This window comes from Adiantum capillus-veneris, chromosome 29, assembly GCF_014529385.1.
Source record: "Adiantum capillus-veneris isolate H3 chromosome 29, ASM1452938v2, whole genome shotgun sequence".
NCBI classification, from domain to species: domain Eukaryota; kingdom Viridiplantae; phylum Streptophyta; class Polypodiopsida; order Polypodiales; family Pteridaceae; genus Adiantum; species Adiantum capillus-veneris.
Window position 1 is genome coordinate 78709132 of NC_140959.1, and position 21478 is coordinate 78730609.

The window sequence follows — 21478 nt, forward strand, 5'->3', positions numbered from 1 at the left end:
TTGCTTTGCTCCTGAGTCGATGTCGCTTATCAAAGTAGTCTTTGTTTTTCAACCTTGCATTTTTGAGTCATTCTTTTGCAGCTTCAATGCCTCTAGGTCTTCTCTCTAGTTGCCTTATACGCAGTGCAAGGAGATCTTCCCTGATAAGCCCCTCTTTCCAAGGTAGTACATTCCATGTGGGAATTGTATCTTCAATCGGTATCACTGGCTTTTGACCATACATTAGCTCCGCAGGCATGTAGCCAGTTACTGAGCTATGTGTTGTACGATCAGCCCATAAAGCATATGGTAACAGTTTTGACCACTCACCAACTCTTCCTTCACAAGCCTTGGCCAAAGCTTTGATGATAGGAGGATGCCCTCTTTCACTTTTTCGATTGCCTTCAGGGTTGTAAGCTGTGGTGGTAAGAGAAAGCTTGATTCCTAATCTGGTAAAGAACTCCCTTGCTTTCTCAGCATCCAGCTCACCTCTATCTGCAGTGATCTTTCCCACACAACCATAACGGCAAATCACCTCATCAAGAAGGAATTTGCACACAGCTTCTGTGGTTTTAGCTCTTAATGCTCTTCCTTCAACCTGATTAGTTAGGTCCTCTCGTGCAAGAACCAAGTATCTCATCTGCCAGAGTCCTAAAGGCATTGTGACTAGATCCACAACCCATTTATAGTGCATGGCTAGTGGATATGTAGGGTGCAATCCATCACGATGTCGGACATTTGAATACATTTGACAAGTTACACATGACTCTACAAATTGAGATACATCTTTATACATACCCTTCCACCAATATTTGTCTTTCAACTTGGAGAAGGTTGCCCACACACCCCTGTGTCCAGCCCATAGACTCTCATGAAACTCTTCCATGAGCTTTACTTGAGTCTCTTTTTTACATATAACCCGTTGTGGTGTAGCACCCTTTTGTTTAGGATGCTTCCACAAGTAACCATCCCTCAATAAGTACCCATATGCTTTCCTGCGTATCCTCCTGAATTCTTGTTATTCCCATTTTGATTTTCTCATTTAGTAGCTCTACTAACTTTGGCAAATGAGCCTTTGGAACCGGAATAGGCCGCAGATTCCAAGGCACATGAGGTATTGTGAAAATTACCATTGGAGCTACAATAGAAGGATCAACACATCCTATCTCATGTGGCTCAAATGCAAAAGCCTTACCATGCTTTGAAAGCATTTCTTTGAAGCACTTTGTCTCCTCCTGTGTTAGAAACTCCTCGCAACCAATCTGCAACTCTTGAAAAGACTCCTTTGTGAAGGTATGCCCAATCTTTTTAGGATTCCTCAAACTTTGTTGTAAGGAAGCCTGCTCAATCTTTTCCCTGTTGTTGGGTGGTAAGGGTGAAGCTACTGGTTTCACCTTCTTTGCTACACTCTTGTATTTAGTTTCAACATGGACTTCTGGGCCAACTGTTTGGCTTTCTTTAAAGGCTTCTATTACTTGATACATTTTCATAGAGCAAACTTCCACAACTTCATTTTCAAGATGCAAATTAGACCCCATTATAGCATCAAGCTCACCCATAGTATCTACAAAAGAAACTTGTTCACACAAACCCAAAACATTTTCAGTAGGCTCTAGCAACCCACTCTTTTTCATGCCTATTTGTACATTATGCACATATTGCCTCTCACATCTCTTCAAATCTTCAAGTTTCATAAAACATACTGATCCATTCCTTGTTACCAAGGAGCCCGTTGAAAAAGTTTCACCTATTTTTGGATCAGGCGAGACCCTTTTTCTTTCTGTACCACTGCAATCTCGCTTTACAATGGTACTTGACCAAAACCCATCATTTCTCTATGATCATGAAACTCTTTGCTCACCTTTGGTAAAGGATGTTCTCTGAGGTTGTCACGATTTCTTTCATGGTTTACACAAACTATGAGAAATTGGACAGCTCGTTTACCATCTTTGCTACGTATCCTAGCATATGCTGAACCATCATCCATTACCTTTGTTTCCATTCGAACTCCCACAATGTAGGGTTGTCCAAGGATGAGATGATATGAAGATGTATCCTGTACAAAGAAGTTTTGGTCAATCTTTACATCACCTATTGTTACCTTCACACCTGGACATGCTGCATACAATTCATCGGATGAATTGTTTGCCACCTTTACCATCCAGCCATGATCTGTGTCCATCGGCCATTTGCACTTGTTGTAGAGACTCTTTGACATTATGTTTATTTCTGAACCATGGTCAATCAAGGCAACAAATGGCTCTTCAAGATCACCTACCTTGACCAAAGTTTCTGTAGTAGCCCTTGCCCAATGACTTCGTGAATAGTAACTCCTAGGAATATCTTCAACTTCTTCATCATCATTTTAGAAATGCACTTGCTTCTATCTCCCACTAGATTGGTAGCATCCTACCACAGCTCCATCATCCTCCTTATTTTGCAGCTGCATCCCTTTTATCAAAAGTTGAGGTGGAAGGACTTGTAGTGTTTACTACCATCTTGTCCCTTCTTCTTTGTCGTTTGGCAAGCAGTGAGACAACACCTTCAACCTCATTCCAGTCGGTCTTTAGTCCTTGCTCAGCATCTTTATCTTCAAGAAGAAGCTCCAAATTTTCTTGAAACTCTTTACCTGCAGCTTGTAAGAAAAGATATGTCTTCTCTGCATCTAGTGTGGCCCTTTCTGTCCTTGTGAGTTATGCATAGCACCGCTCAAATTCCATAAGTAGCTCTGTTATTGATAGTCCTTGCTTGTCCTTTTGGTCACTCTCTCTGAGTCCTCCATGAAATATTCCTCCTTTAAAGCTACTTTGATTTCTTCCCGATTTCTCCCATGCCTATCTTTAATTGCCCTAACATGCTCTCTAATTTTTGGAGCAACAACTAGCTCAAAGCTTTGAATCATCTCACCTTCTGACACGCGATGCAGCTCCATCTCCTTCACATACTCGCGTAAGTACTTGGTTACATCTTTGCCATTAAATTGATCCATTCTGTTGACGACTGCTTGTATGGACTTCGTTGCTGAAATCTCCCTTCTTTCAGTGGCATGTTGTTGGTGCATGAACATTGCAAATGCTTGAAACATTTGCATTGTTGATGGGTCAAAATGCATACCCTGTTGCTCAACATGATCACCCATGGTTACCCACAAATTCTCACCCTGGCAGGTTCACGTCCGGTTCACCAAAAATATGTCAAAAAGTAGGCGGTCTTGCCAGGAAGGCACCGAGCCTCTTGCTGTGAGAGTTTGTGAGGAAGATCAAGGGTTATGAGAAAGAGCTAAGATGTAGATAACATAGCTTCTAGAGCTAAAGAAGAAATGTAGCCAAAGAAGCCGCTCACTTTTCCTTACAAACACACACGTGATGGAGAGAACTCATGAAAGATAGTCAGAACAAAACAACAATGAAAACATCGAGATTACAATCATATCGTATCATGGGTAGGATAAAAGGGTTAATGGATGAGTTAATGATATTTAATCTTTGTTGTCCAAATAAGCTACGGATTTCTCTTTGGAAATGTAGCTTTGTGCTTACTATAATGTATATGTTTTATCTAGCGATTAGGATTAGTTGTGAGTACAAATCCTCTTGATTCATAATAAAATAACCACATTCACATCAAAAGAGAATTCATAGTCAATAATAGGTAGTATGATGGGATCTGGTGAGAGAAGTATTTCGTTGAGCCTTTCAAGACCAAATAGAAACACTATGCGTTGCTGAAAGTGAATCTTTCGACTAATCCAAATGTTGACCCTAATAGATTGCACTGAATGGAATTGAAAGAAATTACCTCTATGTGGATTATGGTTATTCATCAATGATATACCTAGTATGTTCAAAGATAAAGGTGTGAAAGAAGTGAAAGGAGAAGAAGAAGAGAGTTTCTCTCCCAAGCCCTATTGTTGCCCTTAGGCAATAAGGATACTGCGGGGAGAGAAGTACCTTGTGCTCATAATTGTTTCCCGCAAGAAGGTTGTACTCATTAATACATGAGAGCAATCACCACCACCTTAATGCCCGGGGAGGTCACCTCATAAAAATGTAACCTATCACGTGAGTTCAACAGAAGGGTATTTAAAGTTTTTGAAACTTACAGAAATATATATACAGAAGGACATTATTTTTTCAAATTTGAAAAAAACTTACAGATTTTAGAAGAAAAGGGTACATTATATTCTTAACAAAATTCACAGATAAGGGGTTTTACAAACATGTCTTGAACGCACGTGATATGGTAGTTTTACACATAGTGAACCCCCCGGGCCTTAATGGAGAGAGAAGATGAGGCAAGACTTCAGCCTTTCTTCAAGAGAAAGTGTGGCACTAAGATGAGTGTGTCACTATGGAATTGAGCTATTCTCACTCACTCATACCTTTCCCCAATGAAGAGAAGGTTGCCCTTTTTATAGGTGAGGGAGCCATGTTTTACATAATCACTTGATTAGGCTAAAGAGTTAGCCCAAATCAAATGTTCTTTGGATATTTCTTTGAATGGGCTATATTAGGACTCAAAATATCATGAAATTCATCATTTTTGGTCATTGAGGCTCCATGTGGGTGCATGATGTATATGGGCCCCACCTAGGCATCTTCTGTGTGGCTCCAGCAAGGGGTCCCAACTTGTGTGTCTTGTCCTTCAAGGCATCTTTGAGGTGTCACATTCACATGCTTATGTATTTTATCCTCCAAATATCTTATTTTATGGAAAAAAACCAAGATTACCTCTTTTCACTTGATTCACTTGTTTACCATCTCTTCTTGCAGCGTAGTTGTGAGAGGATTTTTCATTGGTTTCCCTATAACTTTTGACCTGTAACTCGGATTGACATGCTTCAAAAGGAAAAATTGGCCTACTAAAAGAGCTTGACTTGGTTTTGGCCTTTTCTCCACGCCCTTAGGTCGGAATTTTCAAATTGGGATGGTCCAAGAAGCTTTGGATCTTCCTTTTCATAAAGTCTTCTAGTAGGCCCTTCCCTCTTGTATGTATCCAAGAAGGTATGCATTATTGAAGGGTTATATTATTAGATAAATGTGAAAAGAAGAAAATAATTTATATATGGTAGGGTATAGCTGAGATATTATAAGAAATATACAAATGCTTTTCCCCCAGACAAAAAGAGGCACAATCATTGATACTTGCTTGCAGTACTTTCTAATAGTAATGTACATTTATATTACTTCAAAGGTAAATACTAAGGTATGGTAGAAAGCTTTTATTTATGCATATGAGTATTATATGAAGTATACTTATGCGTCAAAAAGTCACAAGATAAATCGTTTAATGCTTGTTCCCACTATATACGTGCCACAGCACGACAACGTGGTCTACAAGTTTGCAGAAGGAAGTTTCTGCAAATTCTGAACGGTTTGGGAGATATGGGTTGACCAGCTGCAAGGTATTCGGAAAGTTGAAGATTATGTATGCCTATTGTGGTGATTGTTACATTCAAAGAGCTCAAATTGAGCTTTGTCATTCTCTTGTTTTGCGCATTGATGTCATAAAATCTAATATCTAATATCTAACCAACCCAAATGATTTTCTCATATTAAATTGATCACTTAATGTGGGAGAATAAACGGGAACAAGTGTTAAGATATAGACATGTGCTTATAGATCTATCTCAACACGGGGCCAATGGTAAAGGGGCCCAAATGAGAGATGGTCTATCAAAGAGCAAGGCTAACAAACGGAGCATAAGACCTTAGGATTAGCTTCATTAAAGACCTCCAATAATGTGTGTAAAATTCCTTTTACCTTAGGTAAGCTAGGGCTGAGCTTGAGGCGAGGGAACCCGACCAAGCTCAAGGTGCTTGTCCTGCTTGATGACTAAGGTGCTTGAGGTGCTTGAGATGCTTGAGGTGCTTGACATGCTTGAGATGCTAGGGTTGCACTTGAGGTGAGAACCCAGCCCAAGATTAAAGTGCTTATGAGCCAAGCTAGTGGTGGGAACTGGGCCTATGCATGAGGGGCTTGAGGTGTCAAAAAGTCAAAGATTCAATCCCTACAAGGAGGGGGCGAGCCCTACATGAGGGGGGATGAGAGAGAATACCCACACACTCACACAAGGCATGCATGGTACAAATAAAGCAAAAGGGACACTTGTCAAGTTCCTCCTCATGTTGCCCTCGTGGTGTGCCTGAAGCCTATTGGTTGGCCACCCAAGGGGTCCAATAATAATTTAGGAGATTTAATTAAATGATTTAGCATTTATCTAGCCCTCTCTCTCAAAGGGGAAAGGGAGGCACTTGTCTCAAGGCTACCCTTGCTGCTTGTAATGCCTCCTGCTTGTGATTGGCTAGGCCTGGAGGGGTCCAATGAGCTTCAAGCATGAGCTACAAGGGGGGGGCGACCCAATAAAGCTAGGGGGTTTCTTAGGGGGTATACTCACCCACACACACTCACAAACATTGTCATTGTGTGCTATGCAAAGTGCAAGAGCTCCCTCTCCTTCTCCAAGCAACTAGAGGTGTAGAGCCTACACTAACACTCTTGGATATGGAGTGCAAATCCAACCAAGAGCCATGCTTCAATGCTTAAGCTTTCCATCTCCTTCTTCTTCATTACTATGCTATTATGTATGCTAGCAACAAGAGTTATGATAAGTTAAACTAATTCTTTTTCCTACGAAATGTTTCTTCTTCCTCTTCCCTACCCCCAGTCCCTGCTAGCTCTCTCCACCTTCGAAGGTGTTTGAGGTCTTGGGACTGAGGCTTGAGATAGTTAAAGCTTTCTTCAAGTTTATGTTATGTTTGTGATGCATGAAGCTTTCCATCTTCATTGCATCACCTAGGTCACAAGGAACACAAATCTTGTATTGTAACAAGTCTCTCTTAATGGGAGAAATCATAATACAAATGCCTATTGGAGGGGGGACCGGCTCCACATAAATACGGTCCTCAACTGTTGTCATGTTCTCTAAAATCTCTCTCTTGCAAAAGTATTGTTCATGCCAAGTTAACTAATTGTTATGATTATGTTGCTATCTTCAATTATGTTCACTCGCTATGCTCACAAAGTCATTTCTCAAAAGTACTCTCATTAATTTCTGCTACTCTCAAATTAAATAGGCCAATTCCATTACATTGGTATCAGATCATTTGGTTTCTCTTTTCTTACTTAAGAAGAGAGGTTCTTAAGTAGCCTATAAATGGTTGATGTTCTTAATTATATTAGGGTAAGTGGAACTGGGATCTATTATCGGTTTTGTTGAGCCCACTATGTGGGGGATGGTGCACACCTCGGGAGCTTTGGACTTAATAATGGAGTCTTTTTAGACTTTCCTACGGCTTTACCATTATTGAGCCATAAGAAGTCCGAAACGAGCTAGCCCTTGGCAACTCTGCTATGTTGGACCTACTCCTCTACTCTCTATAATTAACCACTTCGAGCCGTGGGTGTAGATACTTAAGAGCCGATTTTCAAAGGCTAAGAGGAGTGGCAACTAAGGTTTTGAATTTCCAAAGCATACACTAAGCTCATACATAAATTTTGTTAACATGGCTGACAATAATCAAGAGAGTAGAATGAACATTGATAGCTTTGATTTTGCACATGAAGGTGCTAATGATGATGCTCCCATGTTTGTGAATTATCTCGTCACTAGGTTGCAGCAAGCTATGGGCAACCTTGCTTTGCAAGTTGAAGTTACTCAACAACTTCGTGCTTATAGAATTTCCCTTCCTCTCCAAGAGGAGAGAGAGCTTAGGAGGCCTCTTGAAGAGACCCCCAAAAGAAGACTCTCTTCCATTCGAGAGGAGGAATCCAAAGATCAAGATAGCAATGAACGTTTAAGTTCCTCTGAAGATGTGGCTCCACGAAGACGGCGGTTTAAACGATCGCCCACTCCTCCCAAGAGGAAAATATCAACACATAGTCCTTCTCCTCATCACTCTGAAAGGCAAGAGAGGAAACAAAGGAAGAAAAGGGCTAGGAAGAGGTCACCCTCTTCTCCTTCTTCTTCACCTTCCCCCTCTTCCGACGAAAGTTATGGCTATTCTCCTAGAGAATACAAGAGGGGAGGACATCGCAAATCATTCCTGCATGGCGAAGGTCACAAAAGCTAAAGAAGTTCAAGGAGGGAGGAAAGAGTATCTCTTTTCTCACCTATGATGGCACCTTCGGTGCTACTCACAAAGTGTTGGCCTTCATCCAGTAATTTGATGCGGCCTTTGGAGATGAGGGCTTCACAGAGTCCTCCAAGCTACGCCATGTAGCTATGCACTTCCAAAAATCAACTCGTCAATGGTGGGCTAGCCTTCATGGCAATGGTGAAGCCCCAAAGACATGGAAAACTCTACGAGTTTCCATCATGAAGCAATTCCTTGCAATCGATGCAAAGGACAAAGTGCTTACCGAATGGCGCAGCCTGAAGCTCCTCTCCCATGAGTCTATCCACAAATATGTAGACAAGTTTTGGGATTTACATCTCAAGGCTACTATCTTTCAAAAGATAGACTTTGTCGAGCAAAGGCAACAATTTTGTGAGGGATTACCTGAAGAGATGGCCGAATACATCAACTCTCAACGGCCTGGTACTATTAGCGAAGTAATCCATCACACCATGGTTTCTTCACGCATCGATTTCCATAAAGGGGCTAGACATAATGTCAAGCCCATAGAAAACAAAGACAAAAATGATGCAAAGGGGAAAACCAATGTTCAAAATAATTCCCAAGTCAATTCTAAAAACAACAACAATCGGTCCAAGGGAAAGGAGTTTACAAAGGTAAAAACAAACTCTCTCCTCAAGAGCTTGAAGCTTTTCACAAGGACCATAAGTGTTTCAAGTGTGGGGAGCAAGGACATGGCTATCGTTCTTGCCCCAAGAAGGATACTCGCAATGAGACTCCTAGGGCTTCTACCATCGAAGCTCCAAAAGAGGATGCTCATTGCAAAGGATCATCCTATGCTTGGGGAAAGGTAAGAGAGCATGATGCCTTCATCTTGTTTGACCGTGGCTCTACTCTCAACTTCATATCAATGGAGTTGGCCACCAAGTTGGTCATTCAAGCTTTTGAGATGGGAGATATAGTAGTGGCTGATGCAGCTTTCAAGGGACAACAAGCCTCCGTTACTCCCTTGATTGGGAAGTTGAGGCTTCATGTCCAAAGCTATGTCGACAAAGAAGACTTCTTCATCTCTCCTCTCCAACATGAGGATGTTATCCTAGGGGAACCATGGTTTGATCGCATGGCTTCCAACATGAAGTTCCCTGAAAGAAGAATCTACTTCACCTACTACAGGGGAAAGAACATGTATATAGATGCTAGAGAGCGTGGTCGCACTATTCCACTTGTAAATCCTCTTGCTTTTGATAAGTCAATGAAGAGCTTAGTTTCTGCGTACATGATTTTTGTCAAAGAGTCTCTAAAAGATACTAATGTTTCATCAAATGTAAATGGTAGGAATCAAGAAGAGTTAGACTTGTCTAATTTTCTAAAAGGATTCCAAGATGTGTTCATCGATGATATCCCTATGGACTTACCTCCAAAACGAGGGGATGATGACCATCGCATTGAGCTCCTTCCTAGAAGCTCACCACCTAACAAGCCTCCTTATCTGAGTCTCACAAGCTCAACAAGAGGAGATCATGAGGCAAGTACAAGAGCTGGTAGACAAAGGGATGGCGAGGCCTAGTTCCTCTCCCTTTTGTTCTCCAGTCCTTTTAGTGCAAAAGAAAGATGGTACATACCGTATGTGTGTGGACTATCAAGCACTAAACCATATCACTATCAAAAACAGATTTCCCGTACCTCGGGCAGAAGATCTGTTTGATAAGCTACAAGGCTCTACCTACTTCAGTAGGATTGACCTTAAGAGTGGTTATCATCAAATAAGGATAGTGGATGAAGATATCTTAAAGACCGCGTTTCGCACAACCTTTGGTCTTTATGAATATCTAGTCATGCCTTTTGGCTTGACTAATGCACCAGCCACGTTCAATCGTTTGATGGAGAAAATTTTTAGACCATACCGCAAATTCACTGGAGTGTTCTTTGATGAGATCATCATCTACTCCAAGTCTTTGGAGGAACATAAGCAACATCTCCAAGTGATTTTTCAAGCATTGAGGGAGAACAAGCTTTTTCTAAACCAAAGAAAAGCGAATTCTTCCTTCAAGAGACCGAATGGATCCATCAAAGTTAGAGGTAATAAAAGCATGGCCTAACCCAAGAAATCTACATGAGCTAAGAATCTTTGTTGGTATGTGCGCATACTATAGACGCTTCATAGCAAAATTCTCTCAAGTAGCAGGACCACTACACGACTTAACTAAGAAGAGGAGCAAAATGCTTTTGAAAAGCTCAAAGAGAAGCTTACTTCCCAACCAGTCCTCGTGCTTCCGGATCTCTCAAAGCCATTTGAGGTCCAATGTGATGCTTGTGGTGATTGCCTTGGATCAGTTTTACTTCAAGAAGGGCATGCCATAGCATATGAGAGCCGAAGGCTCAATATTGATGAACGAGTCTTGGGCATTTATGAGAAAGAGCTTTTAGCTGTTCTACATGCCCTAGACACATGGAAGCACTACCTATTGGGGACTCCATTTATCCTACGAACCGACCACCAAAGTCTCAAGTATTTCATGACGCAAACCAAGCTTTCCGACAAACAAATGAGGTGGGAAAATTTTCTTTCACAATTTAATTCCATATTGCTCACATAGCTGGTAAGCACAATCAAGTGGCCGATGCACTTTCACGACGACCCAAAGTTAATGCGGTGTCTATAACTACTCACAATGATCTATCCTCTATGATAGATGAGTATGCTACTGACTCTGACTTTAGAGACATAATGTCAGCCCTTGCTTTGGGGAAGAAAGAGGAACCATTCACCTTGCAGGATGGTTATCTTGTCCATGGAAATAGGCTATGTGTTACCCATTCCCTTCGTGAGAAAGTTATGTATGAATCCCATGCTCCTCCATATGCGGGGCACAGAGGTATTCAACCTACTCTCCGAGGAGTAGAGACGTACTTCTATTGGCCTACCATGAAAGTGGACATACAAGAGTATGTTTCAAAATGTGTAGTATGCCAAAAGACCAAGTATGATAGAGAGAAGCAACCTGGATTACTCCAGCCATTGCCTATCCCAAATTCACCATGGGAGAGTATATCCATGGATTTCGTCTTTGGATTACCCAAGTCTATCCATGGGAATACAGGAATATGGACAATAGTTGACAGGTTTAGCAAGCAAGCACATTTTATTCCTGTCAAAAAGACTATTAAGGCACATCAAATGGCAACTCTCTTCATATCTCAGATTTTCAAGCACCATGGATTACCCACATCCATCGTGTCAGACAGAGATCCTAGAATGACCAGTAATTTTTGGAAATGTCTCTTTGAAAATCTAGGAACAAGATTGAATTTCTCTTCGGCCTATCACCCACAAATGGATGGCCAAAGTGAGATAGCCAATCTTACGATACTCGATCTACTCAAGACTTATGTTACCGAAGTAGATCAACTCTCACAATGGGAAAAGTACTTACCTCTTGTAGAGTATGCCTACAATAATACTGTACATACTTCTACGAGAAAAGAACCTTTTGAGATCAATGAGGGAAGACCTAAAAGTCCCTTGCTACTCAAAGTACATGGGAAGATCTTCGCCGCCGAAGAGTATAGCCGTGACCTACAAGAATCTTTTCAAAAGATTAGGGAGGCTATATCCATCTCTCAACAAAGGCAAAAAGCTGCTGCTGATAAGCACAGAAGAGACTTAATGTTCAAAGAAAATGATTGGGTCTTACTCAAGTTTCCTAAGGCTCGATTAAGGCAAACGACGGGCAAAAATCCTACGAGCCATCAAAAGTATTATGCTAAACTAGCAAAAAGATACTATGGTCCTTTCCAAATCTTGAAGCCCATCAATGAGACGGCTTATCAACTCAAGTTGCTCAACCATTGGCTCATACACAATGCCTTTCATGTAAGCCTACTTAAGCCCTACAAAGGAGAGCCACCAACTGAACCAATTATTGAAGACCCTCCCAAAGTTGAAGACCAAGAATAGGTGCTACAACCCGAAGCTATCCTTCGGCATGAAGACAAGGTACTACGACATGGTAAGATTATCCGATGGTATCTTATTAAGTTCAAAAATTATCCTTTTGAAGATGCTAGATGGATGCAAGGAATACAGCTTAAGGATAGTATGAACCTTGTCAATGCTTACAATGCTACATTAGAGTAAGCAAATGTACAAATTTCTGTTAAATGACTCATGTTTTTGTCTTATAAGACTAGTACTCTTTTTAATTGTGTACAAATTTAACTAGTATGCATGCTTAGAATCATGTTTGTGATGACGACGTCTCTCAAACACCAAGTAGAATTTGTCACTCTACTTTGGAAGAATGAAATGGACTAAAGAGCAGACATGCTTGCGGAAGCTATGTCTCCCAAGCACCAAATGAACTATTCATCCATCTTGGAAAGATGTCGTAGGGTAAAAAGGGATCCTCTACCCGCTAAGTAAAATTGACTAATGACTAAGGCTTTATCTCTTCTACCTCATAGTCGAGGACAACTATGATTTCAAGAGAGAGGTAATGTCATAAAATCTAATGTCTAATATCTAACCAACCCAAATGATTTTCTCATATTAAATTGATCACTTAATGTGGGAGAATAAACGGGAACAAGTGTTAAGATATAGACATGTGCTTATAGATCTATCTCAACACGGGGCCAATGGTAAAGGGGACCAAATGAGAGATGGTCTATCAAAGAGCAAGGCTCAAATATGGAGCATAAGACCTTAGGGTTAGCTTCATTAAAGACCTCCAATAATGTGTGTAAAAGTCCTTTTACCTTAGCTAAGCTAGGGTTGAGCTTGAGGCGAGGGAACCCGACCCAGCTCGAGGTGCTTGTCCTGCTTGATGACTAAGGTGCTTGAGGTGCTTGATGATTGAGGTGCTTGAGATGCTTGAGGTGCTTAATTATTGAGATGCTTGAGGTGCTTGACATGCTTGAGATGCTAGGGTTGCACTTGAGGTGAGAACCCAGCCCAAGCTTAAAGTGCTTATGAGCCAAGCTTGTGGTAGGAACTGGGCCTATGCATGAGGGGCTTGAGGTGTCAAAAAGTCAAAGATTCAATCCCTACAAGGAGGGGGTGAGCCCTACATGAGGGGGAATGAGAGAGAACACCCACACACTCACACAACGCATGCATGGTACAAATAAAGCAAAAGGGACACTTGTCAAGTTCCTCCTCATGTTGCCCTCATGGTGTGTCTGAAGCCTATTGGTTGGCCACCCAAGGGGTCCAATAATAATTTAGGAGATTTAATTAAATGATTTATCATTTATCTAGCCATCTCTCTCAAAGGGGAAAGGGGGACACTTGTCTCAAGGCTACCCTTGCTCCTTGTAATGCCTCCTGCTAGGCCTGGAGGGGTCCAATGAGCTTCAAGCATGAGCTACAAGGGGGGGTCGACCCAAGCAATCTAGGGGGTTGCTTAGGGGGTATACTCACCCACACACACTCACAAACACTGTCATTGTGTGCTATGCAAAGTGCAAGAGCTCCCTCTCCTTCTCCAAGCAAGTAGAGGTTGAGAGCCTACACCAGCACGCTTGGATATGGAGTGCAAATCCAACCAAGAGCCATGCTTCAATGCTTAAGCTTTCCATCTCCTTCTTCTTCATTACTATGCTATTATGTATGCTAGCAACAAGAGTTATGATAAGTGAGGAACTAATTCTTTCTCCTACGAAATGTTTCTTCTTCCTCTTCCCTACCCTCATTCCCTGCTAGCTCTCTCCACCTTCGAAGGTGTTTGAGGTCTTGGGACTGAGGCTTGGGATAGTTAAAGCTTTCTTCAAGTTTATGTTATGTTTGTGATGCATGAAGCTTTCCATCTTCATTGCATCACCTAGGTCACAAGGAACACAAAGCTTGTATTGTAACAAGTCTCTCTTAATGGGAGAAATCATAATACAAATGCCTATTGGAGGGGGGACCGGCTCCACATAAATACGGTCCTCAACTGTTGTCATGTTCTCTAAATTCTCTCTCTTGCAAAAGTATTGTTCATGCCAAGTTAACTAATTGTTATGATTATGTTGCTATCTTCAATTATGCTCACTCGCTATGCTCACAAAGTCATTTCTCAAAAGTACTCTCATTAATTTCCGCTACTCTCAAATTAAATAGGCCAATTCCATTACATTGATGTTTTTCTCTCAGTGTGGGTTGATATTTTTGACAAATTGATGCGCATACGTTGAGAGCACTTTGTGGATGTATGCATTCTTGTGGACTCTCAGGAAGCAAGAGTGGATTCATCACAGGTTATGTACATTGACTTGCGCGATTAAGCAGATTTGAAGAGTGTTGTGCATGGATTTGCAGAGAGTTTTGCAAGCATTTTTAGCATGATTGAGAGCTGAATTTTCAGCTGATTCGGATGCTCATGTCGTACACATTTGGTACATGCTTGATGCTCGTTTATATTGCCATGTGGATGCACATGATGTGCGCTTTTCGGTGAATGATATTCTTCGCCTTGCATGACATATGTGGGCTGATTTTCAATTGTTTTGAGCATCAATTTGTGCCATATTTTGGTTGTTTTGCATCCAAGTTTATGCTAGTATATGCTTCGCTTATAGAGTGCGGTTGATGCACTTTTGTGTTTCGGATTACAGGATTGTTTTCTAAGTTCGGGGAGTTGAGACTTTGGGGCAGCTCATGTATGCTTGAGTGCGAATTTTGCGCATGATTTACTCATGGTTTTGAGCATGTTTATGGCATGTATGGTCACTATGGTTAGATAGCCAAATACTGCCGAAACTTTGCCGGATTTTTCTTGCAAGTTTATCTGTTTTATGTGCATGCTTTGCAATTGTGTTTTGATTGCATTTGCCACTAAGTGGTTTCTTTGCCATAGTATTTTGGCATTGCATTGTGAGAGTGTTTGCTCACCGGATTACGTCATTTGACATATATGTGATGATCTCTTCAGGAGGGAGATTGTTGATGATAGTTTCATCGATTACCACATAGTGCTCTTGGATTAGAGCGGGTTTTTTGGCATCATTTGAGTGTTTTTTCTCACTTGTTCGTTACATTGATCGCCATATTTGCAATACTTCTTTTAGACAGCTTATGTTGTATTTTGACAGTCCTTGGTGTATGAGTTAGCTAGGCTTTGGCTATTGTCAGTTGATCGATTTGTGCTTGGTCTTGTCACAGGTTATGGCCATGGATTTGGCATGTACATTATTGTTAGGGTTTGTGATTTTCCATACAAAGTTTGATGGTTCAAACTTTGAGCATTGGAAAGCAGGTATGCATAATGCACTGACTCAATTGGGCCAAGTGTTGCCACTACAGGGCATGGATGCTAGGCCAGAGTCTACGACTGACGGTGAGTGGGAGGACTTGGATGAGCTTGCACGTTACACCTTACACCTTGGTGAGTTTGTCTATCGCATTGGTTTGGATGCATGTACATCTAGAGAGTTATGGCAAAGATTATGCAATGCTTTTGGCACAAATGAGTCTAGAGAGATGCCTACAGTCAAAGGACGATCTCGTAGACATAGAGATGTTGTGTGTTGGCATTGTGGCCATACAGGGCATGTACATAGGCATTGTTTTCGGTGGATGAGATAGCACAGGAGACAATACAAGAGGGATGATATCACTTTGGATGATGTGGGAGCAGATGTAGCGTATGTGGCTACGCATGACGGAGATGTTGACTTTGCTTCCATGTTTGCTCTTGACTTTCTTATGTCGGTTTTTGACGACACATTACTTTTGCATTGGATACTAGATGTGAATGCTAGATTTCATGTCACGCAGAGTCGTGAGTGGTTTAGCACATATGCTAGTGATATACTTGGACGTGTGTGGCTAGCTGATGGTTCAGTGCATGACATAATTGGTGCAGGAGACGTCAGACTATTGTTGCCGAGTGATGCATCATACGTGTTGTGAGATGTACGTTATGTGCCATGTTTGACACAAAGCTTGATATCTGTGAGTCAGTTGCGAGGCAGTGGATGCCAAGCAGTGTTGGACGAGCATAGTTTTAGATTGCATCGTGGATAGCTAGTCATAGTGAGAGGTGCTAGTGTTGGCATGATTCATGCGATGCGAGTATGTCACGTACGAGACAGCACAGTCTTCGTGAGTACACATCTATGCAGAGAGACGAGGCATGTCTCATTTGCAGATAGGTTGCATGATGCTCCAGTTTGTGAGCATGTTGAGCCAGTTGTGCAGACAATTGTGCAACAAGGCATGTCATTTGTGGATACAATGACAGATATGGATGGCTTGAGTGTTGAGGATTCACTCGTGATTCAGTCATTCATGGATATGCTTAGGCAAGAGGCTGATATGTGTGAGTTAGAGTTAGGCACTTCTCTTACCACACAGGGTTCAGGACAGACAAATGCTCTTGGTGCGCATGTGACATGCGATGGACACGAGGATGGATTCCAAGGATCGAAGTTCGGGTGTCGGGGTGATTTCCATAAGCGGAGTTCTGAGCCAGATTTGACTGAGATGGTCAGGTTGGCAGATATTGTTAGGATTGCATCAGCATTTGGGAGTCTTGTGTACGAGATATTGATCTCGAGACCCGAGATTGCATTTATAGTAGGTGCATTTGCAGTGGGAGCAGTTAGTTGTGCAGTGACTGACATTGGCCTTGAGCATAGGTGGTGAGATACCTGCAGGATGTGTGCGGCTTTGGTGAGGAGTATGGTGTCGATCGCTCTATACTTTCTCTACGATTAGAGCTGGATGCACACAGATTCAGTGAGCCAGTGGGCGTTGGTTGATGTCATACTTGTGATGGCCTTGTATAGGTTTTGTACGATTTTCTTTTCTCTCTCATAGCCACATTGGCCTTTACGTGGGAGGTTGTTGGGGTAAAGCCCCATGTGGCGGGTTAGGCCAGGTGCCCACCCACTATACTTATTCATTATGTACATAATAGAATAAGGGGTCTCACACGTAGAGAGTGAGTTTTAGCCCCTGCAAACACAAGGCCTCCTCTTCTCCTCTCTTCTCCATTGCTGCACACACACACACACACACACACACACACACACACACACACACACACACACACACACACACACACACACACACACACACACACACACACACACACACGCTCTCGCTCGCGCACTTCCCCCCCCCCCCCCCTCAAAGTCCTAGTGTGACACATGCGAGTGACTGCAGGTGAACATGTGTACATGTTTGCATTGGGAAAATAGGACGCCGAATGCACATGGATAGAGGAGGCATTGCACACACCTAGCCATACTTCCGAGTGCTCGTGGGGCGTACCCTTTTGTAGCAGAATCACTTTGATGCCACCGTTTGTGAAGACTTGATTGTAAGGAATCTCTTTTTATGCATTGTAGCTCCAAAAGAAAAGCGATCCTCTAGAACCAAATGTGAAAATTCAACACTGGAGGAGAAAACAAATATATGGGGGAAGGACACGTTTCCTACGGTTTATAATACCTGGGCGAGGTCGATGCTATTTCTCTACCAGACTTATGTATGGTTTTCTCTTTTTTGGGACACATGTGTGCGATCACGTAATGCAGTGATCATGATCTTCTTAGCCCATGCCTATATAGTTTCTATTATGATGAACATGTGTTGACTTCTAATTTTCATTTGTGTGAGGTTTAGATGATTGATAAATTTGTATACATATGCTTTGGGATCAATTTTGAACAATAACCTTCCACTTGAGAGTATTCGATGGTGATTTACTTCATGAATGTGACTCAAAGTGAACCGTTCTCTAAGAAGTAATAATGGCATATTAGTTTCAAGTACTAATCAAAAGGTGAGACCCTCAAAGTTGGAAGGCTTGCCTAGCACTATATGACACAAGCATGTTCAAATGGGATCAAGTGTGAAGGTGAAAATCGTGATGTGGGTTGTGCGAGCGGATCCCAAATCTATCAATCAACCCACATTGACAATTTCATGCCCTGAAATGCCACATACATAACTTAACGCATGCGCACATGGAGGTTAGAGCACATGCTCTGGAATGGGGAGGCCACCTCTCTATGTGACACCCTCATTTTTAGAGGGGATCTACAATCCTAGATGATTGTTGATCGTGGGCCGTTCGATTCATTAGGAAGAAATAAGGGTTGGGTGGGATTCAATCTCACCTCCCCGTCCCAAGGCCATTGCTTTACCACTATGCTATTGCACACATTTTGATAGCTATGGATAATGGTAGCGTGGTTCAAGCCGTCGCAATCTTAGTTCACATTGAGTTGACTTTGAGTTTACAACAGGTTCACATAGTTAACACCACAATAATATAGTACACATCAAGTTCACATTTGGGTAGCTCAGTTGGTGAGACCTTTGTGATGTAACCCCAAGGTTGAGGGTTCAAGGCTCACAAGTTGCGTTCTCTTGGGTGGATTCTCCTTTCCTATTGGGGGGGTGGTTCCCACGGTTACCCCTCGAGAGTGTAACAGCAATGTACGGTTGTAAATACATGATATGTGTATAGTTTCTCCCTACTACCTTCCCCGTGTGCTGATGGTAAAAAAAAAGGGGGAAATTATCAAAATAACCCTCTAATTCGTGGAAATTCCCAAAATACCCTTCAAATTTCAAAAATTCCGAATATACCCCTCATATTTTGTCATAAATTCTGAAAATGCCCTTCAAATTTTTCAAAATTCCCAAAATACCCCTGGTGGTTGTGGGTGTAAATTTATCCAAAGATTAAAAAAATTGTAGCTTTTCATAAGAAGATTGATTGTCTATGAATACAAGATACTAAAACTAGAATTTGAGCTGGTTATGTAAGCTTTGGAGATGAATTGCTTCATTATTTTTGGACATAATTGTCTTCTTTTGGGAGGTAATTTGTGACAAATTACATGCTAAGCACTAAAAAACGGACATACATTGTCAAAAGAGAATAAAGATTAGGAAATCGTGAACAATCCAGCTAAAATAGATACAAGGGTATTTTGGGAATTTTTGAAATTTGAGGGGTATTTTGGGAATTTCCACAAATTAGAGGGGTATTTTGGTAATTTTCCCCCCCAAAAATAAAGTTCACATTTGGGATCAACGGTCGTGATCTTTTCTTTGCCAAAAAGCGACGCCGTCTTCAGCCGTAGACCCCCTCAGGGCTAGAAAAAAACATTTTTCCTAACCGATCATAATAAGGAAAAACTTGAAGTTCTCCCGATTTTCAGGTCAAAATTTGAAGCTTTTGCCAGTAATTACAGTTAAATTTGCCGGTTTTCTTAAAGGCAAGCTCAAATCTAACCGGGATTTTATAGTTTCAGCCGGTTAAAATACACTAGACCCCGGTTTTTTTCTAACACTGGACCCCCTTCTAAAAAAAATGAGAGACGATGGGCGTATTTCCTTGTTCACCCCGATTTTACTGGACTGCGGCTTGGTCAAGGGACGAGGGAGATCACGAGGGGCCGTCAATGCGACAAACGTGAATAGAAACAGCCTAGCCACAGTGCAACTTGCATGAACCAACAAGAATCCATCACACACAGCGAGAGTGTGTGTGTGTGTGTGTGTGAGAGAGAGAGAGAGAGAGAGAGAGAGAGAGAAGGCGAGGTTGGGGTATTCTCTATGGCCATTTCCGCTGCGCAGTGAAGGTTGGATTACATAGAGAGCATCGCCTTGAAATCTTCCAAGAGACGCGCGCGCATAGCCTCTTCGCCTCTGCGTTCTCTTGTACGATACCTTTGTAACCACCCGGATGGCCGTGTTGGGCATTGTTGAAGTCTTCTTAATCGCAGGCAAAGGCTTGAAAAACGTTGAGTTCCTGGGTACTTATCTCTCCTAAAACCTCCATTTTCGTATAATGCCTGGTCATTGAATCTGATGGTATGCTTGGAATGAACTCTGTGTATGTGTGTGTGTGTGTGATGTATCTATGCTTGCGTATGCATGTGCGGTTGCCTGCCTGTTTAGGAGGGCGAGATGAGGCCGGGTGCAACTTAGGGCCTCTCTAATGTTGTCTCATTTTGTGTCAATTCTGACATGATTCTTGGGCATCTCAGGAGATAACGATCCTTATGCACTCATTTCATACAAAACCCAGGACCAGAAAAGCAAAACATTGGAAGGTAAGCGAAGGTATTCACCGCATTGTGTTTGCCTTTGTGCACTCAAGATGTCGTATGGTGATAAACTGTTCTAGTTCAATGGCCCAAGAACATGACATGAGGGTGTTTCAATGCTGTAGCTGGTGGCTCCAATCCGGCCTGGAAGCAGAGATTTTTTTTCGAAGTAGATGAAGAAGTTGCAGACGTAATTATCAAAGTCTATGATGAGGACAAGCGGACCGCAGATGATTTAATAGGTGAAGCCAGGTAGAGATTTTCAGTATCTGCATTGTGCATTGGAGATTATGCAAATTGATTAACTACTTCATTGGCATATAATTTGTCATCCTTGTCTATCAGGATTCCTTTGGCCAAAGTGGTGGAAGAGCTCGAAGTACCGGCCAATTTGTATGATCTTGTGCGGCCGTCGGGGCGTACACATGGGCAACTAGAGGTCTCTCTGAAGTTTGAGCCCAAGGTAATGAAATATCATTGCACAAGCCATTGTCTGGCAGTGGTCACTCAACAATGCATAGTTATCGGTTACTTTTTGAAATAATTGTGTCTCATGCATTGTCACACGGGCGCCTGTAAATATTTCTCTTATATGCAACTATGCAAGTCTCCTTGTAACTATGCTGATTTTGGCATAATCGCACCGATTATATGTCACTGATAACGAGTGGACGGATGACCACATCCTTACTAGTGGCCGCGCGATGCATAGTTATCAGTTGCTTCTTGAAATAACTGTGCCTCATGCATGGTCACATGTGCACTAGACTATGCCAATTTTGGTATGGTTGCATTGGTAACATCTTACTGGTCACATCCTTATCAAGGTTGCTGCCCAGCTTTTTAATCTACCATGGCTTCTTAGACCCTTTGTCATTCGGATAGTGGCCTCATTGATGTTTCCTTCACAATTCTCGATTTTACATATGCTAATTGAGCTTTTCAGTCGTATTTCTGAAATGGGTTTCTCTGGCGTCTCTGTTGGTGCAGGTGGAAAAACCAAAGCGACCTCCGGCATCTCATGGCTATCAAAATGGGCACTCTAGTAGTCTTCATAATGGCCCTTATGGGGAAAACAATGAAGGGGGCTGGCAATAAATGTGTAAAGATTATGCCCATTCTACAAGTATGTATCGCCATTTTTACCCAAAGGGTAAGGAGAAGGTGAAGAAGAGAATGTTGTAACTCTTATTGGACATTGTGAGTGGCCTCAACAACATTTGTGGTTCAAGAGAATGATGTTTTTCCTCTTCAGTCTAGCTACATTTTTTAGAATGGAGATTTACCTATTTCTTGATTTTATCGCTGTAGAGAGTGCTGGAAGCTCTATCATTGAATGTTCACACCTCTTGTGCTTGAGTAATCTA

At 41.9% G+C, this 21478-nt stretch overlaps 1 protein-coding gene across 1 annotated transcript; it reads left to right on the plus strand.

Annotated features, from left to right (window-relative positions):
* The first annotated feature begins 19451 nt into the window (after positions 1–19451).
* LOC147419450 (elicitor-responsive protein 3-like) lies at positions 19452–21478 on the plus strand. Its single transcript, XM_086506196.1, has 5 exons — positions 19452–19817; positions 20052–20117; positions 20237–20363; positions 20457–20574; positions 21102–21478. The coding sequence occupies exons 1-5, from the start codon at positions 19748–19750 to the stop codon at positions 21207–21209; spliced, it is 489 nt and encodes a 162-aa protein (XP_086362322.1). The 5' UTR covers positions 19452–19747; the 3' UTR covers positions 21210–21478.